The 17,535-nt window shown below is 41.5% G+C and overlaps 1 protein-coding gene across 2 annotated transcripts in view; it reads right to left on the reverse strand.

The window, feature by feature from the left end:
* Positions 1-821: 821 nt before the first annotated feature.
* Positions 822-17,535, reverse strand: part of FMO1 (flavin containing dimethylaniline monoxygenase 1) — a 32,325-nt gene continuing 15,611 nt past the window's right edge. For both annotated transcript variants that reach the window (XM_025926195.2, XM_025926194.2), the window contains 6 exons: positions 13,747-13,909; positions 9,065-9,207; positions 6,640-6,839; positions 5,427-5,782; positions 4,600-4,672; positions 822-2,107 (listed from right to left, as the gene is read on the reverse strand). In XM_025926195.2, the coding sequence (XP_025781980.1) occupies positions 1,765-2,107; positions 4,600-4,672; positions 5,427-5,782; positions 6,640-6,839; positions 9,065-9,207; positions 13,747-13,909 (1,278 nt within the window). In that variant the 3' untranslated portion in view covers positions 822-1,764. The remainder of the gene's footprint in view (positions 2,108-4,599; positions 4,673-5,426; positions 5,783-6,639; positions 6,840-9,064; positions 9,208-13,746; positions 13,910-17,535) is intronic.

The following is a 17,535-nucleotide window of genomic DNA, read 5'->3' on the forward strand; positions in this document are numbered from 1 at the left end:
AGAGGGAGAGAGACTTCCAAGGAGGCTCTGTGCTGACATAGTGAAGAGCCCAATGCGGGGCTCAAACTCACAAACCATGACCTGAGCTGAAATTAAGAGTCAGACCTTTAACCGACTGAGCCACCCAGGCGCCTCAAGCATCTGACTTTTTTTAAAAGACATTTTAATTTTATTTAATTAATTAATTAATTTTCAGAGAGAGCAGAGTGTGGATGGAAGAGGGACAGAGAGGGAGACACAATCCAAAGCAGACTCCAGGCTCTGAGCTATCAGCACAGATCCCGAGGCAGGGCTCAAACCCATGAGCTGTGAGATCATGACCTGAGCTGAAGTCAGATACTCAACCGACTGAGCCATCCAGGCGCCTCAAGCATCTGGCTCTTGATTTTGGCTTAGGTCATCATCTCATGGTTTGTGAGTTTGAGCCCTCATGGTTTGTGAGTTTGAGCCCCATGCAGAGCCTGCTTGGGGTGTTCTCTCTCTCTCTCTCTCTGCCCCTACCCCACTTGTGTGCTCTCTCTCTCTCTCTCTCTTTCACAATAAATAAATAAAGACATTGGGAAGGGGTGTAGAGCTTCACATATTTTCTGAGGACATCACTTCCCCCCAACTTCTCTGTGTTCACCAATCTGGAAGCTCTCTGAACCCCATGGTTTTGGTGTTTTATGGAAATTTCATTTCATGGAGGCTGGCTCCTTGCACTGGTGGAGGGGGTATTTTTCTGTGGGGTAGATCTGATCTGTATGGTCACTGTGCCAGCTGGAGCACCCCATTTTGTTGTATAGGGCATTTTAGGGGAATAAGCCCTTACAAGCAGGAACATCCCTTTACTTTTATTAAGAAATTATCTTTCAACATAGTGATTCGATGATTACATACGTTGCAAAATGCTCACCATAAACGTAGTTACAGTTACGTCTGTCAGCATACAAAGTTGTTATAATATTACTGACTACAGTCCCCATCCTGTACTTTTTACCCCCATGACCTACTTATTTTATAACTGGAGGTTTGTGCCTCTTAATCCCCTTCTCCTATTTTGTCCCTTCCTCCAACCCCCTGTCCCTCTGGCAACCACCTGTATTTATGAGTGAGTCTGTTTCTGGATTTTGTTGCTGTTTTGTTTGTTCTTTATTTTGTTTTTTAGATTCTCTATATAAGTGAAATCGTATGGTATTTGTTTTTCTCTACCTTTTTTACATTCTTTTAGAAACATTCCAGTGAGTTTACTGAACCCCCAATTCTTTTATGGTCTTTATGAATAGACACCTCATCCCCTTATCTCTTTCCCCCTACCTTTACCCCAACTTGTAAAAAAGAGGTTAAAAGACCACTTGAAACAATCAGTTTTGTTGTTTTTTTTCCTTTCTTTTTATTTTTAATCATCTGATATCACAAGAGGATTATTTTAGTACAACCAAATCTTTTATGAAGTAGGGAGTTTTAGTTGAGGCCCATGAAAATAGTTTATATGAGAAAGATAGAGGAAGGCTCAGAGGGCTGTCTTTAATAGCTGTCTCTTGTAAAATGAACCTGGAACCTTCCAGCAGCCTTCAAAGGCACCGAAATCTTGGTTATCTGCCTCTAGCACTGGAAGCAGGTGGAGCCGCGAGAGGCCCAGGAAGACCGGCAGGAGGGGACAGGAAGTGGCTGTCACCACTTGCACATGGCTTATGGCTGTGAATGCAATGTTGTGTCAATGGCAGAACAGAGCACTGTAAATCTACGGTGTGCATCTGATGAGCCATTTGGGTAGTCTTTTATTTACAGGAAAATTAGGAAAATGGCCATAAGCAAAGCCAGAAGGCTTAAGAGTTTAAGTAAGCTTGCGAAGGGAGATGGGGATTCTTGTACACTTCGAGTTTTGGTGACTTTGAATGTTCGATCCCACTGGGTCAAGATGGCATTTCTGGCTCCTTCCCATTTCCCCGGGCCGGTCAAGCGGAACTGGTACGGTGTGAATGGGCCGAAGAAGATGGTCAAGCCCAGGCGTGGGTCCATCAGGAGCATAGAAAATAGGTTGGGTTTTGCATTGATGTAGGTCAGGAGTTCATCTATGTATGTGATATAATCTGCTTGTAAAGCTTTGCAGTAACACAAGCCAAACCTTTATAAAAGGAAAATGGGGGATAAAGAGAAAGACACAAAGATAAGATAATGATAACCCAGAGCAAGTCAACATGCCAAAAGTAAACAATGATGCTAGAAAATTTGAAATGTTCTCTTTTGCTTTTCTTTTTTATTTGAGAGAGAGAGACAGAGACAGAGAGGAGCCAGGGAGAGGGGCAGAGGGGGAGAGAGAGAGAATCCCAAGCAGGCTCCATGCTCAGCACAGAGCCCCATGTGGGGCTTGATGCTATGAACCTGGGATCATGACCTGAGCTGAAATCACGAGTCAGATCTCAACTGATTGAGCCACCCACGCACCCCTGAAATGGTTTTTGTATTATTTTCTCCAAGCCCATAGCTGTCTAATGGTCTCATTGCATTTTTTTTTTTAATACAAGATGAGCTCCTTGACAAGATACTCTATGCATATGGTGTTCCAAATGCTTATAATGCATCTAGTATTTCTCTGCTTCTTTTGTCAAATATTTAGGAATTTCTAGAAAAAAATTTATTTACATAATTTCACTATTACTAAATTTTTCTAAAACTCAGTTATTGCTAGATTTATATAATGTAAAGTCCACAAGAATCAATAAGGTGGAATTTCCTGTAATGCTGGTGTTGGTCCTAAAATCACCAGCTGACCTATGTGACAAGAAGCTTTTCCACTGTGCAGCTCTAATTAATTATCTATGTTATAGCACAATTCCATAATGGAGATCAAATCACATTCCAGGTTGAGGGTGAAAAAGAGGAATCTAAAATGTTTTTTGTTATTTTGGGATTTAGCACTTTGACAAGGATAGCTCAACATGAAGTTTGGAAATATATTTAAATTAGAGAAGTGATAAAAATAATAAAAAAATAAAAATTATTTTTTAATGTTTGTTTATTTTTGAGAGAGACAGAGGCAGACCATGACTGGGGGAGGAGCAGAAAGAGAGGAAGACACAGATTCCAAAGCAGGTTCTAGGCTCTGAGCCATCAGCATAGAGCCTGAAGCAGGGCTCAAACCCATAGACCATGAGTTGAAGTTGGACGCTCAACCGACTGAGCCACCCATGTGCCCCAGTGATAAAAATGTTTAAATGCAGTGATTTATTTATTATTATTTAAAAAAATTTTTTTTAATGTTGATTTATTTTTGAGACAGAGAGAGACAGAGCATGAACGGAGGAGGGTCAGAGAGAGAGGGAGACACAGAATCTGAAACAGGCTCCAGGCTCTGAGCCATCAGCACAGAGCCTGACGCAGGGCTTGAACTCACGAATTGCGAGATCATGACCTGAGCCGAAGTCAGACGCTTAACCGACTGAGCCACCCAGGCGCCCCTAAATGCAGTGATTTAAAAACTTTCTTTTGGTATCAGAAAGCATTTTTCGAGTGATAATTTATATTAAAGCCCAAAACAGTCTAACAGTAAACAAAATCAGAGATGTTTTAGTTGGGTTAGGAGTGAGGATGAGAGTCAGTGGGGTGAGGGGGGAGGCCAACACTCGTTTCTTTTCTGCTGCTTCCCTTCTGTAATCCCTGGTCCTTGAGTGTGAGCCAGAGATCAGAGAATAAGTGGAAACTTCTTTGGGAACAGGGTCAACAAACTTATTCTGGCAAAAGGTCAGATGGTAAGTACTTTAGGCTTTGAGGGCCATGTTATGGTCTCTATCTCAACAACTCAAAAGCAGCTACATGTAAATATGTACATGAATGAGTGTGGTTAGGTTCTCATGAAATTTTATGTATGGCTACTGTGATTTAAATTTCATATGAGGCACCTAGGTGGCTCAGTTGGTTAAGCGTCTGACTTCAGCTCGGGTCATGATCTCATGGTTCGTGAGTTCAAGCCCCATGTGGGGCATTGTGCTGGTGGTTCAGAGCCTGGAGCCTGCTTTGGATTCTGTCTCCCTCTCTCTCTGCCCCTCCCCTGCTCATGCTCACTCTCTCTCTCAAAAAATAAGTAAACAAAAAAATTTTAAAACAATAAATTTCATATAATTTTCACATATCACAAAATATTCTTTTATTCCAACTCTTAAAAAACATAAAAGTTCAAGTGGTCGGCAGATTTGACCTGCAGGACATAGTTTGCAGAATCCTGACTAGAGTAGAATCTAAATAAAACAATAGAGTTGAATACAGATTGGTTGAATGAATGAATAAACAGACCCTTCTAGCATCAGAGGGGATAAACACAACTCTTTGCCTGCTGCTTATGAAAAAGGTGTGGAATAATGTATCTGGTAGATGGGAGTTAATTGTATTTGGTTTAGAATCCAGACTCCATGTGGCGCTAGATAATTATGGTCTGAAGTGACGATTTTGGGACCTTTAAACTTTTCAGTTCCTCTTCTCCCCACTCTCCTTAACAGGCTATGCTAGTTCCCCCCCCCCCCCCCCAAATCTCAGGCGCTGCCTCATGTCTCTCTGCTATTGTTTTACCAATTTGAGTCATGATTCAAAAGGATGCATAAGGAGTTAACTAAGTTAACTCACCCACTGGGTTTGTTTTCTTTTCTTGCATTAACTTCCTCAATCATAACACTTTGCGGTGGTAACTTATTTATACCTGTGAAACAAACAAAAAAGGCAGTTTAACTTCAGGCCTGCTTGCTTAGTGGGTGAAGATGTTTTATTACTGCTTATCTTTATTCCTGGTACCCAGCGACTCATCTGTTCTCCTCCCAAAAATATTAGCTGCCTACAGGGTTGATGGTAAGTTTTTGGTAATAATGCTACCAGCTGAAAAGTTATAAGCATCTGGTCATCTCACTAGTTATCTGATACAACATAACCTCAGAACTGAATTCTGTCACTTGATTGAAGTTTTATACTTTAAATTTTTTTTTTTTTAACGTTTATTTATTTTTGGGACAGAGGGAGACAGAGCATGAACGGGGGAGGGGCAGAGAGAGAGGGAGACACAGAATCGGAAACAGGCTCCAGGCTCTGAGCCATCAGCCCAGAGCCCGACGCGGGGCTCGAACTCACGGACCGCGAGATCGTGACCTGGCTGAAGTCGGGCGCTTAACCGACTGCGCCACCCAGGCGCCCCTGGAGTTTTATACTTTAATTGAACCAGTTAATTCAGTGAAAACAACAGATAGACACAACTTGTATTTTTTTTGACCCCCGATTTATCTTTTGTGCTGGTAATGGCTCAAATTCATTCTGATAGTGTAATTCCATGAAGAATAGAATGAATCCTGCTTTTAAAGATTCTGTTGTTTGAGATAGGAGCTGGGGACGCTCTCAAAATTTCTAGTATCCAAAATAACATAGTAAACAGAAAACATATGCCCTGAAATTTCTCACGCACGTACCTTTTAGGACTCGAACAACCCATCGTGCTTGGGTCTCTCCAGTGGGTATGATGGAGCCCAAAGGTTTGATGAGGCCAATAACAGCCAGAGTTGGCTTTGGCAGATGTGCAGGGAAGATGTACTTGTACAGTGATGCCTGGCCATTTTCGACTTTCACTACGGACTCATCAAGGAAGGGGAAAGCAAAGGTGTATCCAGTGGCAAAGACAATGATATCAATGGGCTCTTCCTTTGGGGTGTTGTTAAATATGACAGAGTTTTCCTTCACCTCTTTTATGCTTGGCTTGATGAGCACTTTCCCAGTGATGATACGGCCTGGGAGTTCATCATTTAGTACAGGCTCTCTCAGCTGTGTCCTAAAGAGAAACATGGGCAGGGAAGAGATGTGCCGGTGACCAGTGTGGCTGGCCCTTCCACCTCCTTCCCTTCCCTTCCCTTCCCTTCCTCATTCTGGGACTCTCCCCTTGGCTAGGCAGGAGGTGCCAGTCTTGGGAGAAGTGGCACTCGGTAGGGAGCTGTGTGCCCTCAGTGGTGGCTTGGGTACACCTGATCCACGTTGGTCCAGAGTGGAACCTGGAGGAAGATCAGACGAGATCTCTGGGCTATGATGCCAACCCCGGGGAATGGAGTATCCTTGTACCGACTCAATGAGAAAGTAAAACCGTCTATTCTTCTTAATGGGATAAATTGTAGGCTGTAACTCAGATACAGACTGAGTTAAGTACAGACTGAGGTCAAGGTCGTCTTGACAAGGGCAAGAAGGCACTGCTGCTGGAGAGATGGGCAGGGGCCACTACAACATTTGATTCTTCCCACACAGGGAAACAAGCCAAGCGTGTTGCTTCTACCAAAAGAGTCGTAGACAAGTCATTGTCTTTCGAGCGCTGCAGCTGAGGGCCACGTAACCTGCCTAGGTCATAGAGCTCACTTATCACTACGTGAGCTTGGGCAAGTGGCTGAACTTTGCCAAGCCTCGGTTCGCCCACAGTAAAAAGAAGATTAAGTAAGACTTTAAAAAAGGGTTGTTGACAAGATGCAATACCTAGTTTCACTTACCAAGAACTCAAAATAGCTAGCTATTAGGAAATACACTGGGATGAAGTTTTCCTTCACGTTCGGTCGATATGATGTGTTGTTGCCTGGTTTGGCTGTGCCAGTGGAGGCACAGAGCCTCCTCCTTCCTCACAGCCCTCAGCAGATACCCTCCGTTTACCTGTCTTCCGGTACCAAGCCGTAATTTGCATGATGGAACCAGCTGTTCATCTTTCTTGCCAGCAGCCAGTTCACAATTGGAGTTGGGAGAGAATTTCTGAACATGTTCTGAAACCGAGTCGTGAACACCATGTCCCATGGGTACCCTGAGTCGAAGACTCGACTGATCACCCACGCCCCGCCGGTGGTGCTGAGGAACACCTGGAAGCAAAGAAGCCACTCAGTTTGACACGGTGAGCCCGGCTGGCTTTGCCAGAGAGTCAAGAGGTCTCATCATTGGAATAGCACCTGAAAGTCTCCCTCCCTCAAAATACATCCTCCACAAGATGGTTTTGGCTCCTCTGGCTCCCGCTGTAAAGTTATTCATTTGAGATAACGGTTTGGGCACTTAGAGCATTAAAGTGCCTTCGAACGTATAACTGAGCACTTATTATCTGCGAGACACAGTGCCAGACACCTCAGTGAGTGAGCTACTGTGGCAACCCAGAGCGAGCTCAAAGTCTCGTGTGAAAAAGCAGCGAGCAGGTGGGTACAGTTTTGCATGCTAGTAATTGTAGGGCATAAGAACAAGGTGTGGCAGCAGGTGAATCTTGTCTATAAAGAATTTCAATAGAAACCACTGTTTAAACTGACAATAAATTTCAGTAACACAGTTGGTTTTGGTGAATTCCTTAAAAAACACTTTTTTTTTTTAAACAGGTTAGCTGTTTGAGTTCACCAGCTGACTGAGTTTGAAATTTCCACATGATAAGAGAGATAGAAATAATATGATGGGAAATAGAATATGCTACCCACATGTCTCCTGTGGGGGTCGGAGTGGATGGGACTGTGTTAATTTTTATTTCAGGACCTCCTTTCTCTTCTCTCAGGATGTCTCCACCAAACTGCGAAGTCTCTCCAAATCAATCAACCAATCAATCCTTTTTTTGAAAGTTCCCGAAGGGAATATCAAAATCACATTCCCAATCCTTTTCCTTCATAGCTATTTTTGCTCTTGCAATTATTATTTTTAAAGATTTTATTTTTAAGTAATCTCTATATCCGACATGCATCTTGAGCCTACAACCCCAAGATCAAGAGTTGCATGCTCTACTGATTGAGCTGGCCAGGCACTCCTCACTCTTGCATTCATTCATTCATTCATTCATTTATAGAGCAAGACCAAGAGAGAGAGAGAGAGAGTGCACAACCCAAGTGTGAGCACAAGCGGTAGAGGGGCAGAGAAAGAGGGAGGGAAAGAGACAGAATCCTAAGCAGGGTCTGCACTGTCAGTGTTAAGCCCGACATGGGGCTTGAACTCACAAACCATGAGATCGTGACCCGAGTTGAAATCAAGAGTTGGACACTTAACCAATTGAGCCACCCAGGTATCCATGACCTAATTATTTATACTTATTTAGTTGGCATCTGTGTCCGCCTCAACTCTATGCTCCATTATGGCAGAAATCTTGCTTTTTTTTTTTTTTTTTGAGAGAGAGGGCTCAAGTGAGTGAGGGGCAGAGAGAGAGGGAAAGAGAGAGGGAGAGAGGGAGGGAGAGAGAGAGAGAGAGAGAAGTGGGACTCACACTCACCGGATGCGGGACTCAAACTCAGGAACCTTGAGATCATGACCTGAGCCGAAGTCAGATGTTTAATTGACTGAGCCTCCCAGGTGCCCAGAAATCTTGTTTTTATTGTATTCTTCAGTGATTCCTCCTGTGCCTGGCACAATGTTTGGCACATCAGAAACCAACAACTAATATGTATTTGTTTTTAACAAGTGCCAGCTGAGGAACGTTAATTACAATTATTACATAAACTTTACTAGGGAGAGATCACTGTGTTGGGGCAACATAGCTGGGGAGGTACAAGTGGATTGTAATAAAGGGGAAAAGAGCACCGAAGGGAGGGGTGTGGTATGAGCAAAGGGGAAAAACACAGGAATTGGAAAAGGCTCAGAGTAGTGGGAGATAAAGTTGAAATGGCACATTTGAACCAGATTAAGGAGAACTCTATAAAGCAGGGCTAATCCATCTGCAATTTATTATTATTATTTTCACTTTTGTTGCTTTTATTTTATTTTACTTTATTATTTTCGTGAAAAGAGTTTCCCCGTACATTTTGGCAGGATTGAGGAGCCAGAATAGCTTTTCTAGCTTCTGTTGTTTCACAAAGTGATTAAACGTGGCCTGTGCTTTCTCAGATCTGCCTCCTCTGCTAACAGCACAGAGACTCTCTCTCCCTCTCTCTCTGCCCCTCCCCTGCTCTCTCTCTCTCTCAAATAAATAAACAAACAAACAAATAAACATTAAAAAATAAAATTAAAAAATCTGGTTTTTTTGTATGTGTGTGTATTTTAGGCATTTTTATTTCTTTCATCTTTTGTCACTGTTTGCCTGAGGCATGCATCTTAAGCTACAGTTTTTCATTAGGTAACATCAGGGTACCTTTTCTGCCAGGTGGCTGGCCTCCACAGCAATGTCTGTGCCCGAATTCCCCATTCCAACCACAAGGACTCTCTTGTCCTTAAATATATTTGGGTATTTATACTGTCGGCTATGAAAGTACTGGCCTTTAAAGGTATTTATACCTATAGAAAAAAAAAAAGTCAAATGAAGAATTTTATAGGATCAGTAAACGAAACATATGCATTGCTCCATTAATAATATCCCTTTGATTGGGGCACCCGGGTGGCTCAGTCAGTTTAGCATTTGACTGGCTCAGGTCATGATCTCACTGTTCGTGGGTTCGAGCCCCACGTTAGGCTCTGTGCTGACTGCTCAGAGCCTGGAGCCTCCTTCAGATTCTGTGTCTCCCCCTCTTTCTGCCCCTCCCCTACTCGTGCTCTGTCTCTGTCTCTCTCTCAAAAATAAATAAACGTAAACAATTAAAAAAAATAATATCCTTTTGATGGATTATTTTGGTTGTTTTTAATAGCATGCTCAATTTTAAGAAAATCCAAAATGTGAATACATGACTTTGTAAGACACAGAAATGAGTGATTATTTATTTAATGGAGGTACTTATTTCATCTCACTAGATAGGCCTCTGGGTTTATTTGGTACTAAGTTGAAATATCATGGCATAAAGATTAATTAAGCCATTATTACCAATTTTATTTATTTATTTATTTATTTAATTTTTTTTTTTAAATTTATTTTTAAGACAGAGAGAGACAGAGCATGAGCAGGGGAGGAGCAGAGAGAGAGGAGACACAGAATCCAAAGCAGGCTCCAGGCTCTAAGCCGTCAGCACAGAGCCTGACACGGGGCTTGAACTCACGAACTGTGAGATCATGACCTGAGCTGAAGTCAGAGGCTTAACCAACTGAGCCACCCAGGCACCCCTATTTATTTTTTTAATTTAATTTTTTATTTTTTTAAATTTACATCCAAATTAGTTAGCATATAGTGCAACAGTGATTTCAGGAGTACATTCCTTAGTGCCCCTTACCCATTTAGCCCATCCCCCCTCCCACAACCCCTCCAGTAACCCTCTGTTCTCCATATTTATGAGTCTCTTCTGTTTTGTCCCCCTCCCTGTTTTTGTATTATTTTTGTTTCCCTTCCCTTATGTTCATCTGTTTTGTCTCTGAAAGTCCTCATATGAGTGAAGTCATATGACTTTTGTCTTTCTCTGACTGACTAATTTCACTTAGCATAATCCCCTCCAGTTCCATCCACGTAGTTGCAAATGGCAAGATTTCAATCTTTTTGATTGTCGAGGAATCCTCCATTGTGTGTGTGTGTGTGTGTGTATGTATGTATGTATGTGTGTGTGTGTGTATATATATATATATATATATATATATATATATACCACATCCTCTTTATCCATTCATCCATCGATGGACATTTGGGCTCTTTCCATACTTTGGCTATTATTGATAGTGCTGCTATAAACATGGGGGTGCATGTGTCCCTTCGAAACAGCACACCTGTATCCCGTGGATAAATGCCTAGCAGTGCCATTGCTGGGTCGTAGGATAGTTCTATTTTCAGTTTTTTGAGGAACCTCCATACTGTTTTCCAGAGTGGCTGCACCAGCTTGCATTCCCAAGCCATCATTACCAATTTTAAAGTTGATGGAAATCAGTGATAGAATTAGTTTGTTCTATTTACTAATATTTGACTATCTAGAGCTTCTCCCAAGCAAGGAGCAAGAGCAGAGAAGTTAAAGGGAACTATGAGTCAGCGCCTCCACTCTTTTCAGCAAACTGTTTTTGGCATCTATGTGCTTGGACCTGGGCTAAGTTGATATTAGAGAAATAAGATAAACAAAATGTGGTTCCTATTCGAAAAGATCCATGTTGGCTGGGGAAGTTCACCGATAGCTCACCTTGGTGACCGACTATAACGCAGACTGAGTTTGCTGAGGCAGCAAGAGCTGGCTCTGAGAAAAAGGGATCATGTTTGCCACGCTGGGTTTAGCTCTACTGTTCTAACCAGAAAGGATATCTCAGGCGGTTGATGCCAAATGTCTCACTGAAACATTAAATGTGAATGGAGAGTTTTGGAAAATACTCTCAGGGTTGCATAACACAAAAGTTAAGAGGTGCTGTACAAAGAACCTTTTTTTTTTTTTTCCGGGAAAAGTGATAAGACACCTAGATTCTCAGGGGATAAATATCGATGCTTGTGGCAAACAGCCTTATCAAGGTTTGGTTCGCCCTTAGTTCACCTTGAAACATTAGAAATCTGACATGAATCTCAGTTAAAACCCACCACAATCCCGAGCACTTAGAATTTAATAATCGTGCAGCCAAGTTCAAATATTAATTCAGACAGGACTCATCACAGATCAGAGAATGGCTGACAAGGGAGAGCTAGGCAAGTTTAAGGAGAATCATAGAATTATTATCCCTGGATGTTAAATTACCTTAGATTTTTCTCCAGATCAGGGTCTTTTGGATCAGAAATGAACAAAAATGAGACTGTGTCTGAGTCACCTATCACACTAATATTTTCCCCCCTTTTATCACAGGAGGATAGAGCAGGCACTTTTTTTAGGTGAATGTGGTTGTGTTAGTAAACACACCAGAGTGTATATATCTGAATGATTGATTACAAGTAGTTATTTTGGGAAGTTGTACATTTATTCTGTGAAGTTATGCATTTATTCTGTGATACCTGTTATTTTTACTAAGACTTTTTGGAACATCTTTGGAATTGACTCCAGACAATGTGCCTCCAGGGGTGCCTCAGTGGCTCAGTCTGTTGAGCGTCTGACTCTTGATTTTGGCTCAGGTCATGATCTCATGGTTTGTGGGACCAAGTCCCCCGTCAGGTTCTGTGCTGGTGGCGTGGAGCCTGCTTGGGATTCTCTCTCTCTCACTGCCCCTTCCCTGTTTGTGCTCTCACTCTCTCTCAAAACAAACAAACAAAGAAACAAAAAAGAACAATGTACCTCCAGACACGTTTTCAAATGTCTTCAGTAAATCTGAATTTTTCTAATAGTTAATGATGACCCCAGGAATTACGTACAGACTAAGTAAGTCTGTTGTGAGGCAGGGAGAGAGTTTGTGAGATTTCGAGGACTCTTTTTCAAATCTAAAGTCACAAAACCTTAGAACTCAAAAGCTCCTTAATGGTTACCTACCCAGGGATTTCAAATGGCCAATTGGTAGTAGCCGGTGAGATATTGAAAAGGTCTGCAAGTCCCATAGAGCTCTGTTTGCTTGATTTGTGATGTGTGCTGTTGGATAAGGTGGTCAATTTATGGGCAAAACCCCAGAGGCTTAGAAAGGTTAACCAGAAGGCCCAAGGTTGTATAGCTTGTTAGCTGTGTAGCCTAGAATCTGTACCTCCTGGGTCTCAAGCCCATCCTATTCAAATTGAGGACACTGGTTCAGTTGCTTTCTGGGTACACCTTATCCTAATCTGACCTGACTTGAATGACGTCTGGAGGGCAGACCCAGCACCAATGGATGTACGTGAGTTGTTGTAAAATAAGCATTTGTATCATTTGTAGGTCATGTGTAGACTGTGATTCCTCTGCTGGACTCCTATAAAACTCTTTTCATTCCTTCCAGGCAGGCTACATGTTGTCATATCCACCCCTGTATTTTTAGCACTTTGTGTAATTTGGCACTGTTGGTGCCAAATAAATTCAGCGTATTCTCTATGTCATGGAACTTTCTGGATTCTTAGGGTGATCTAGTACCAGGCACTCCTTCCTAGGAGTTTGGGGGGGCTTGCCTACTTAGGGATTTTCTCTGTGGACAAGAGCTGAGAAAGGATTGGGTTGTCTTGTGGAGTGGCTATTGATCCTCTCTCAGGGATGTTGGGGAATAGTTCCTTATATCGTGGACTTGGGGCTTTTTGATTCAAGATTCAATTCCATGGCAGTTTTCAGGATGTGCTTCGTCCTAACTTGGCCGGACTTACATAAGCTCTTGGGGCATGGGAGGTGTGTGAGTTTATTGTAAGACGAGACTTGAGATCACTCCAAGTCATATTTAGATGATGAAGAGAAAAATTTCCTAAAGTTTTAACTTCTTGAAAACTTACTGTGGATAAAATAAACCAAATCATTGTGTTTTTTATTCCCTCTGCATTGTAATCCAATGGAAATTTGACATAGATTAACATGAATCATGTTTGCAAAAACCGGATAAGGAAACTGGGACTCAAAGATGACTTAACTTGCCTTCTAAGATTCTTTTCACTGTTGACTACTGACCCAGTGCTATAAACGTCTGATCTAGCTAAACCTCTATGGAACAAACGAACAAAAATCGCACTACTTTTTTAAAAATTTATTCACTGATCGACCTTTGTGGCCTCTAAACTCAGCTTTGGTTGTGTGCTACTGCTGAGGCTAACAACTTTGTAAGCATCCAGTGTCTTAGAAGACTTTCTGAGTGTTGCCCATTGCTTAAGGAGGGACATTAAACCCCAGTGAAGCATAAAACTGCTTGCAAGTAATTTGTTCTACTCTTTGGCACTTATAAATTGTTTGGAACAAATGAAAGTCAAAAATTGGCCAGAAATGCTGGTTAGAAAAAAATCCCCGTTACCTTACAACTTTAACTATTTAACGGAAGAACCATAGAAATTCATTCCCGGACCAAGCCAGTATCAGGATGGCTCCCACGAGACGAATTAAGGTCAGTTTCAGAAAACCGTACCTGGGAAAGAGTCCAGTGGCAAATATGGGTCAGTAAGAAAACCAGTGCAGACCATGACGGCATCAAAGATGGCAGACTCTTGCTTTCCTTCATGCTGAGTGACCACCTCCCATTGGCCAGTGACAGTAAAATCTGGGCATTTTGTTACACTGCAGACTTTAGTCTGAAAAAAAGAGTCATAGTCACAATTAATTGTTGTCAAGCTTCTAGTAAGGGCTTGCTGGCCGATGTACCAGTTGACATTTCAAATGTTCTAGAGCATAGGCTAAACATAATCAATAAGCATAAACTTAGAAATAGAATCAAGTTATCAGATTAACCATCATTTTCTGGATGGATGTATTCTTTTTTAAAAATATTTATTTTTGAGAGAGAGAGATTGAGAGAGGGAGAGAGAGAGAGGGAGAGAATATGAGTGGGGGAGGGGCAGAGAGAAAAGGGGACAGAGGACCCAAAGCGGGCTCCACCCTGACAGCAGAGAGCTGGATGTGGGGCTTGAATTCACCAACCGTGAGATCACAGCCTGAGCTGAAGTTGGATGCTCAACTGACTGAGCCACTCAGGCACCCCTGGATGGATGTATTCTAAGAGTTGTAGAGGGTTACTTAAGAGAAGTGATGCCACCCAGAAATTTTGAGTGATTTGTTCAAATTCTCATAGTAAGTGATAGAACCAAGCATCACGGTCTTCTGAAGTCTTTTTCATTTTTTTTTTCTGTTACATCTATCTCTCGTAAAGCTGTGCTTTAATAAAAACATGGATGATATAAATTGGAAATATGAATTTGGTCCCAAGTATCTTACCTTATGAAAGGTCCTGTGGAATATGTTGTTGACATTTTCCCAGATCTTGATAGCTATTGATAAGTACTAACTTGATGGCCTGAATGATAAGTACTAACTTGATGGCCTGATAAGTACTAACTTGATGGCCTGATAAGTACAACTTGATGGCCTGAATGTACTAACTTGATGGACCATGGGAGTGGTCCACATGTCAGTCTATTTTTTGTTTCAATAGAGTATGTATATGTTTATGCATGCTAGGCTCTGATTCAGAAAATATATAAAATAAATTTACAAGACAAATTTATTAATTTACTTATTTATTTATAGTTTATTTATTTTGAGAGACTCAGAGAGAGACAGTGTGCGCAGGGGAGGGGCAGAAAGAGAGGGAGAGAGAATCCCAAGCAAGCTCCGCGCTGTCTGTGCAGAGCCCGATGTGGGGCTTGATTTCACAAACCATAAGGTCATGATCTGAGCCGAAATCAAGAGTCAGATGCTTAACCACCTTAGCCACCCAGCGGCCCCCCAAGTCAAGTTTAAAAGCATAAATGCTCCACTGGCCAAGAGACTTTGCTGCTTTTCTTTCCTTTTAAGTTTTCAGAGAAGACAGGTGTCTCAAGTCTTACCTCATGGGTTCACAATTTGGTTTATAATATTTGAAGTGCTTATTGGATTTCAACATTTGTATTAGTAACTCTTCCTTTTTTTAAATATAAATTTTCAGTTAATTAAAAATTAATTTCAAAGTAGAATTTACTTTCAACTTAAAAATAAGAAATGTTTATAATTAAAAACTTGGAATGCAGAGAGAGGAAAGAAATCTCTTATAAACAGCTGCTTGTGTGTACTCTCTTAAAACTTTGGTGAACATCTAGCTTTAAAGGTTTTTTTTCAAGGTGGGCCTGGGTGGCTCAGCCAGTTAAGTCAGCATCCAACTTCGGCTCAGGTCATGATCTCGCAATTCGTGAGTTCAAACCCTGCGTCAGGCTCTGGGCTGACAGCTCAGAGCCTGGAGCCTGCTTTGGATTCTGTGTCTCTCTGTCTCTCTGCCCCTCCTCTTATTGTACTCTCTCTCTCTCTTAAAAATAAATAATAAGACGTTAAAAATTTTTTTTCAATTATTTTATTTTTTTTTCCTTTTTTTTTTTTAATTTTTTTTTTTCAACGTTTATTTATTTTTGGGACAGTGAGAGACAGAGCATGAACGGGGGAGGGGCAGAGAGAGAGGGAGACAGAATCGGAAACAGGGTCCAGGCTCTGAGCCATCAGCCCAGAGCCTGACGCGGGGCTCGAACTCACGGACCGCGAGATCGTGACCTGGCTGAAGTCGGACGCTTAACCGACTGCGCCACCCAGGCGCCCCTTCAATTATTTTAAAGCAGGCTTGGAGCAGCACCTAGTAAAGAAAATGCTTCAGATTCAGGAGCTCTGATGCATTAAAACTACTTCTGTGGATTATGCCCATTCACTATGGTACTGTTTCAATTTTACTGTGTCCCTTGAAAGATATGGTAGTGGGGTAAAATACTCTTTAGAAGTTTTTTAAAAATTTTTATCCAGTTTTTTTGAGATATAATTGGCATATAACATTGTATAAGTTTAAGGTATACAACATAATGATCTGATATATGTATATACTGCAAAATAATTATAATAAACAATAAGTTTAGCTCACGTCCATCACCTCACATAGTTATAATTTTTTGTCTTGTGATGACAACTTGTAAGATCTACTCTCTTAGCAACTTACAAATATACAACACAATAGAGTTAACTGTATTCAGCATGCTGTGCATTATATTCCCGGAACGGATTTACCTTACAACTGGAAGTCTGTACCTTTAGAGCACCTTAACCCATTTTGCCAGTCCCTACTCTTCACCCCTGGTAACCACCAATCTATTCTGTTTATATGAGTTCCTTTTTTTTTTTTTTTTTTTTTAAGATTTCACATACAAGTGAGATCCTACAGTCTGTGTCTTTGACTTATTTCACTTAGTATAATACCCTATAGGTCCACCCATGTTGTTGCAAATGGCAGGATTTCCTTCTTTTTTATGGCTGAATAACATTCCAGTATGTGTGTATGTGTGTGCCACATTTTCCTTATGCGTTCTTTATGCATGTGCCCATCGATGGACACTTAGGTTGTTTCCATGTCTTGACTATTGAAAATAATGCTGCAGTGAACATGGTGGTGTAGATATCTCTTCAAGATAGTGGTTTCATTTTTATCAGTGCTTTTAAGGTTGTGAATATGAATCTTATTTGCTACTAGTGTTGGTCATTCATGTTGTTTTCAATTCCCTAGGAATTCCTTACAGTCCCCATCTGTAGTAGGGAGAGGGGAAGAGAGGAGAAAGAAAACATGTGGATTTTTCATGTTTCTTGGAGAGGGGAAAAAAAGAAGATATGTTTGTCCCCATCCTTCTACCTTCTTCCTGCCTCTGTTCTTGGAAATGGGAAGGGAGGTGGTAAGGCCTCTATAAGGAACAATATTCAAAGATCTTTCTATTCCCAAGGATATCTAGAAAAGATTTCCTTCAGATTGTGGGGTTCTCTTATGTGTGGGCCCCTGCACATGCTTATTCCTATAGAGGGATAGTCCAGAGGAGAGTGCCTAGGTATGGGCTAGGTAGAAGGCACTCATGGTTCTGGTCTATACCCATTCTGGTTCAGATGGGTAGAAGTCATCAGTGTCACTGTGTGCATTTGTTCCGAGCTGAGAATGTGGCCTGATATTTTTAGGTCCCTTTGGGTACTTGGGTGAAATTATTGCAAACTAAAAATTTATTCATGTGAATCCTTACTGAAAGTATCCATTTCCACCTCCAGATTTACTTAAGGCGGCGGGGGTGGGTGGGTATGAGTACAAGGGGAAAAGGAATCCAGCCAGCTGTCAACAATCTTGCCAGTTCATGATCTCATCTGCAGAGCCAAGGGCTAGGCTATGGAGAGAAATAGGAAATTGGTAGGAAATACTTCCTGACTACTAACTCAT

Source organism: Puma concolor, chromosome E4 (assembly GCF_028749965.1).
Source record: "Puma concolor isolate L17-30 chromosome E4, mPumCon1.1.hap2, whole genome shotgun sequence".
Taxonomy (NCBI): Eukaryota; Metazoa; Chordata; class Mammalia; order Carnivora; family Felidae; genus Puma; species Puma concolor.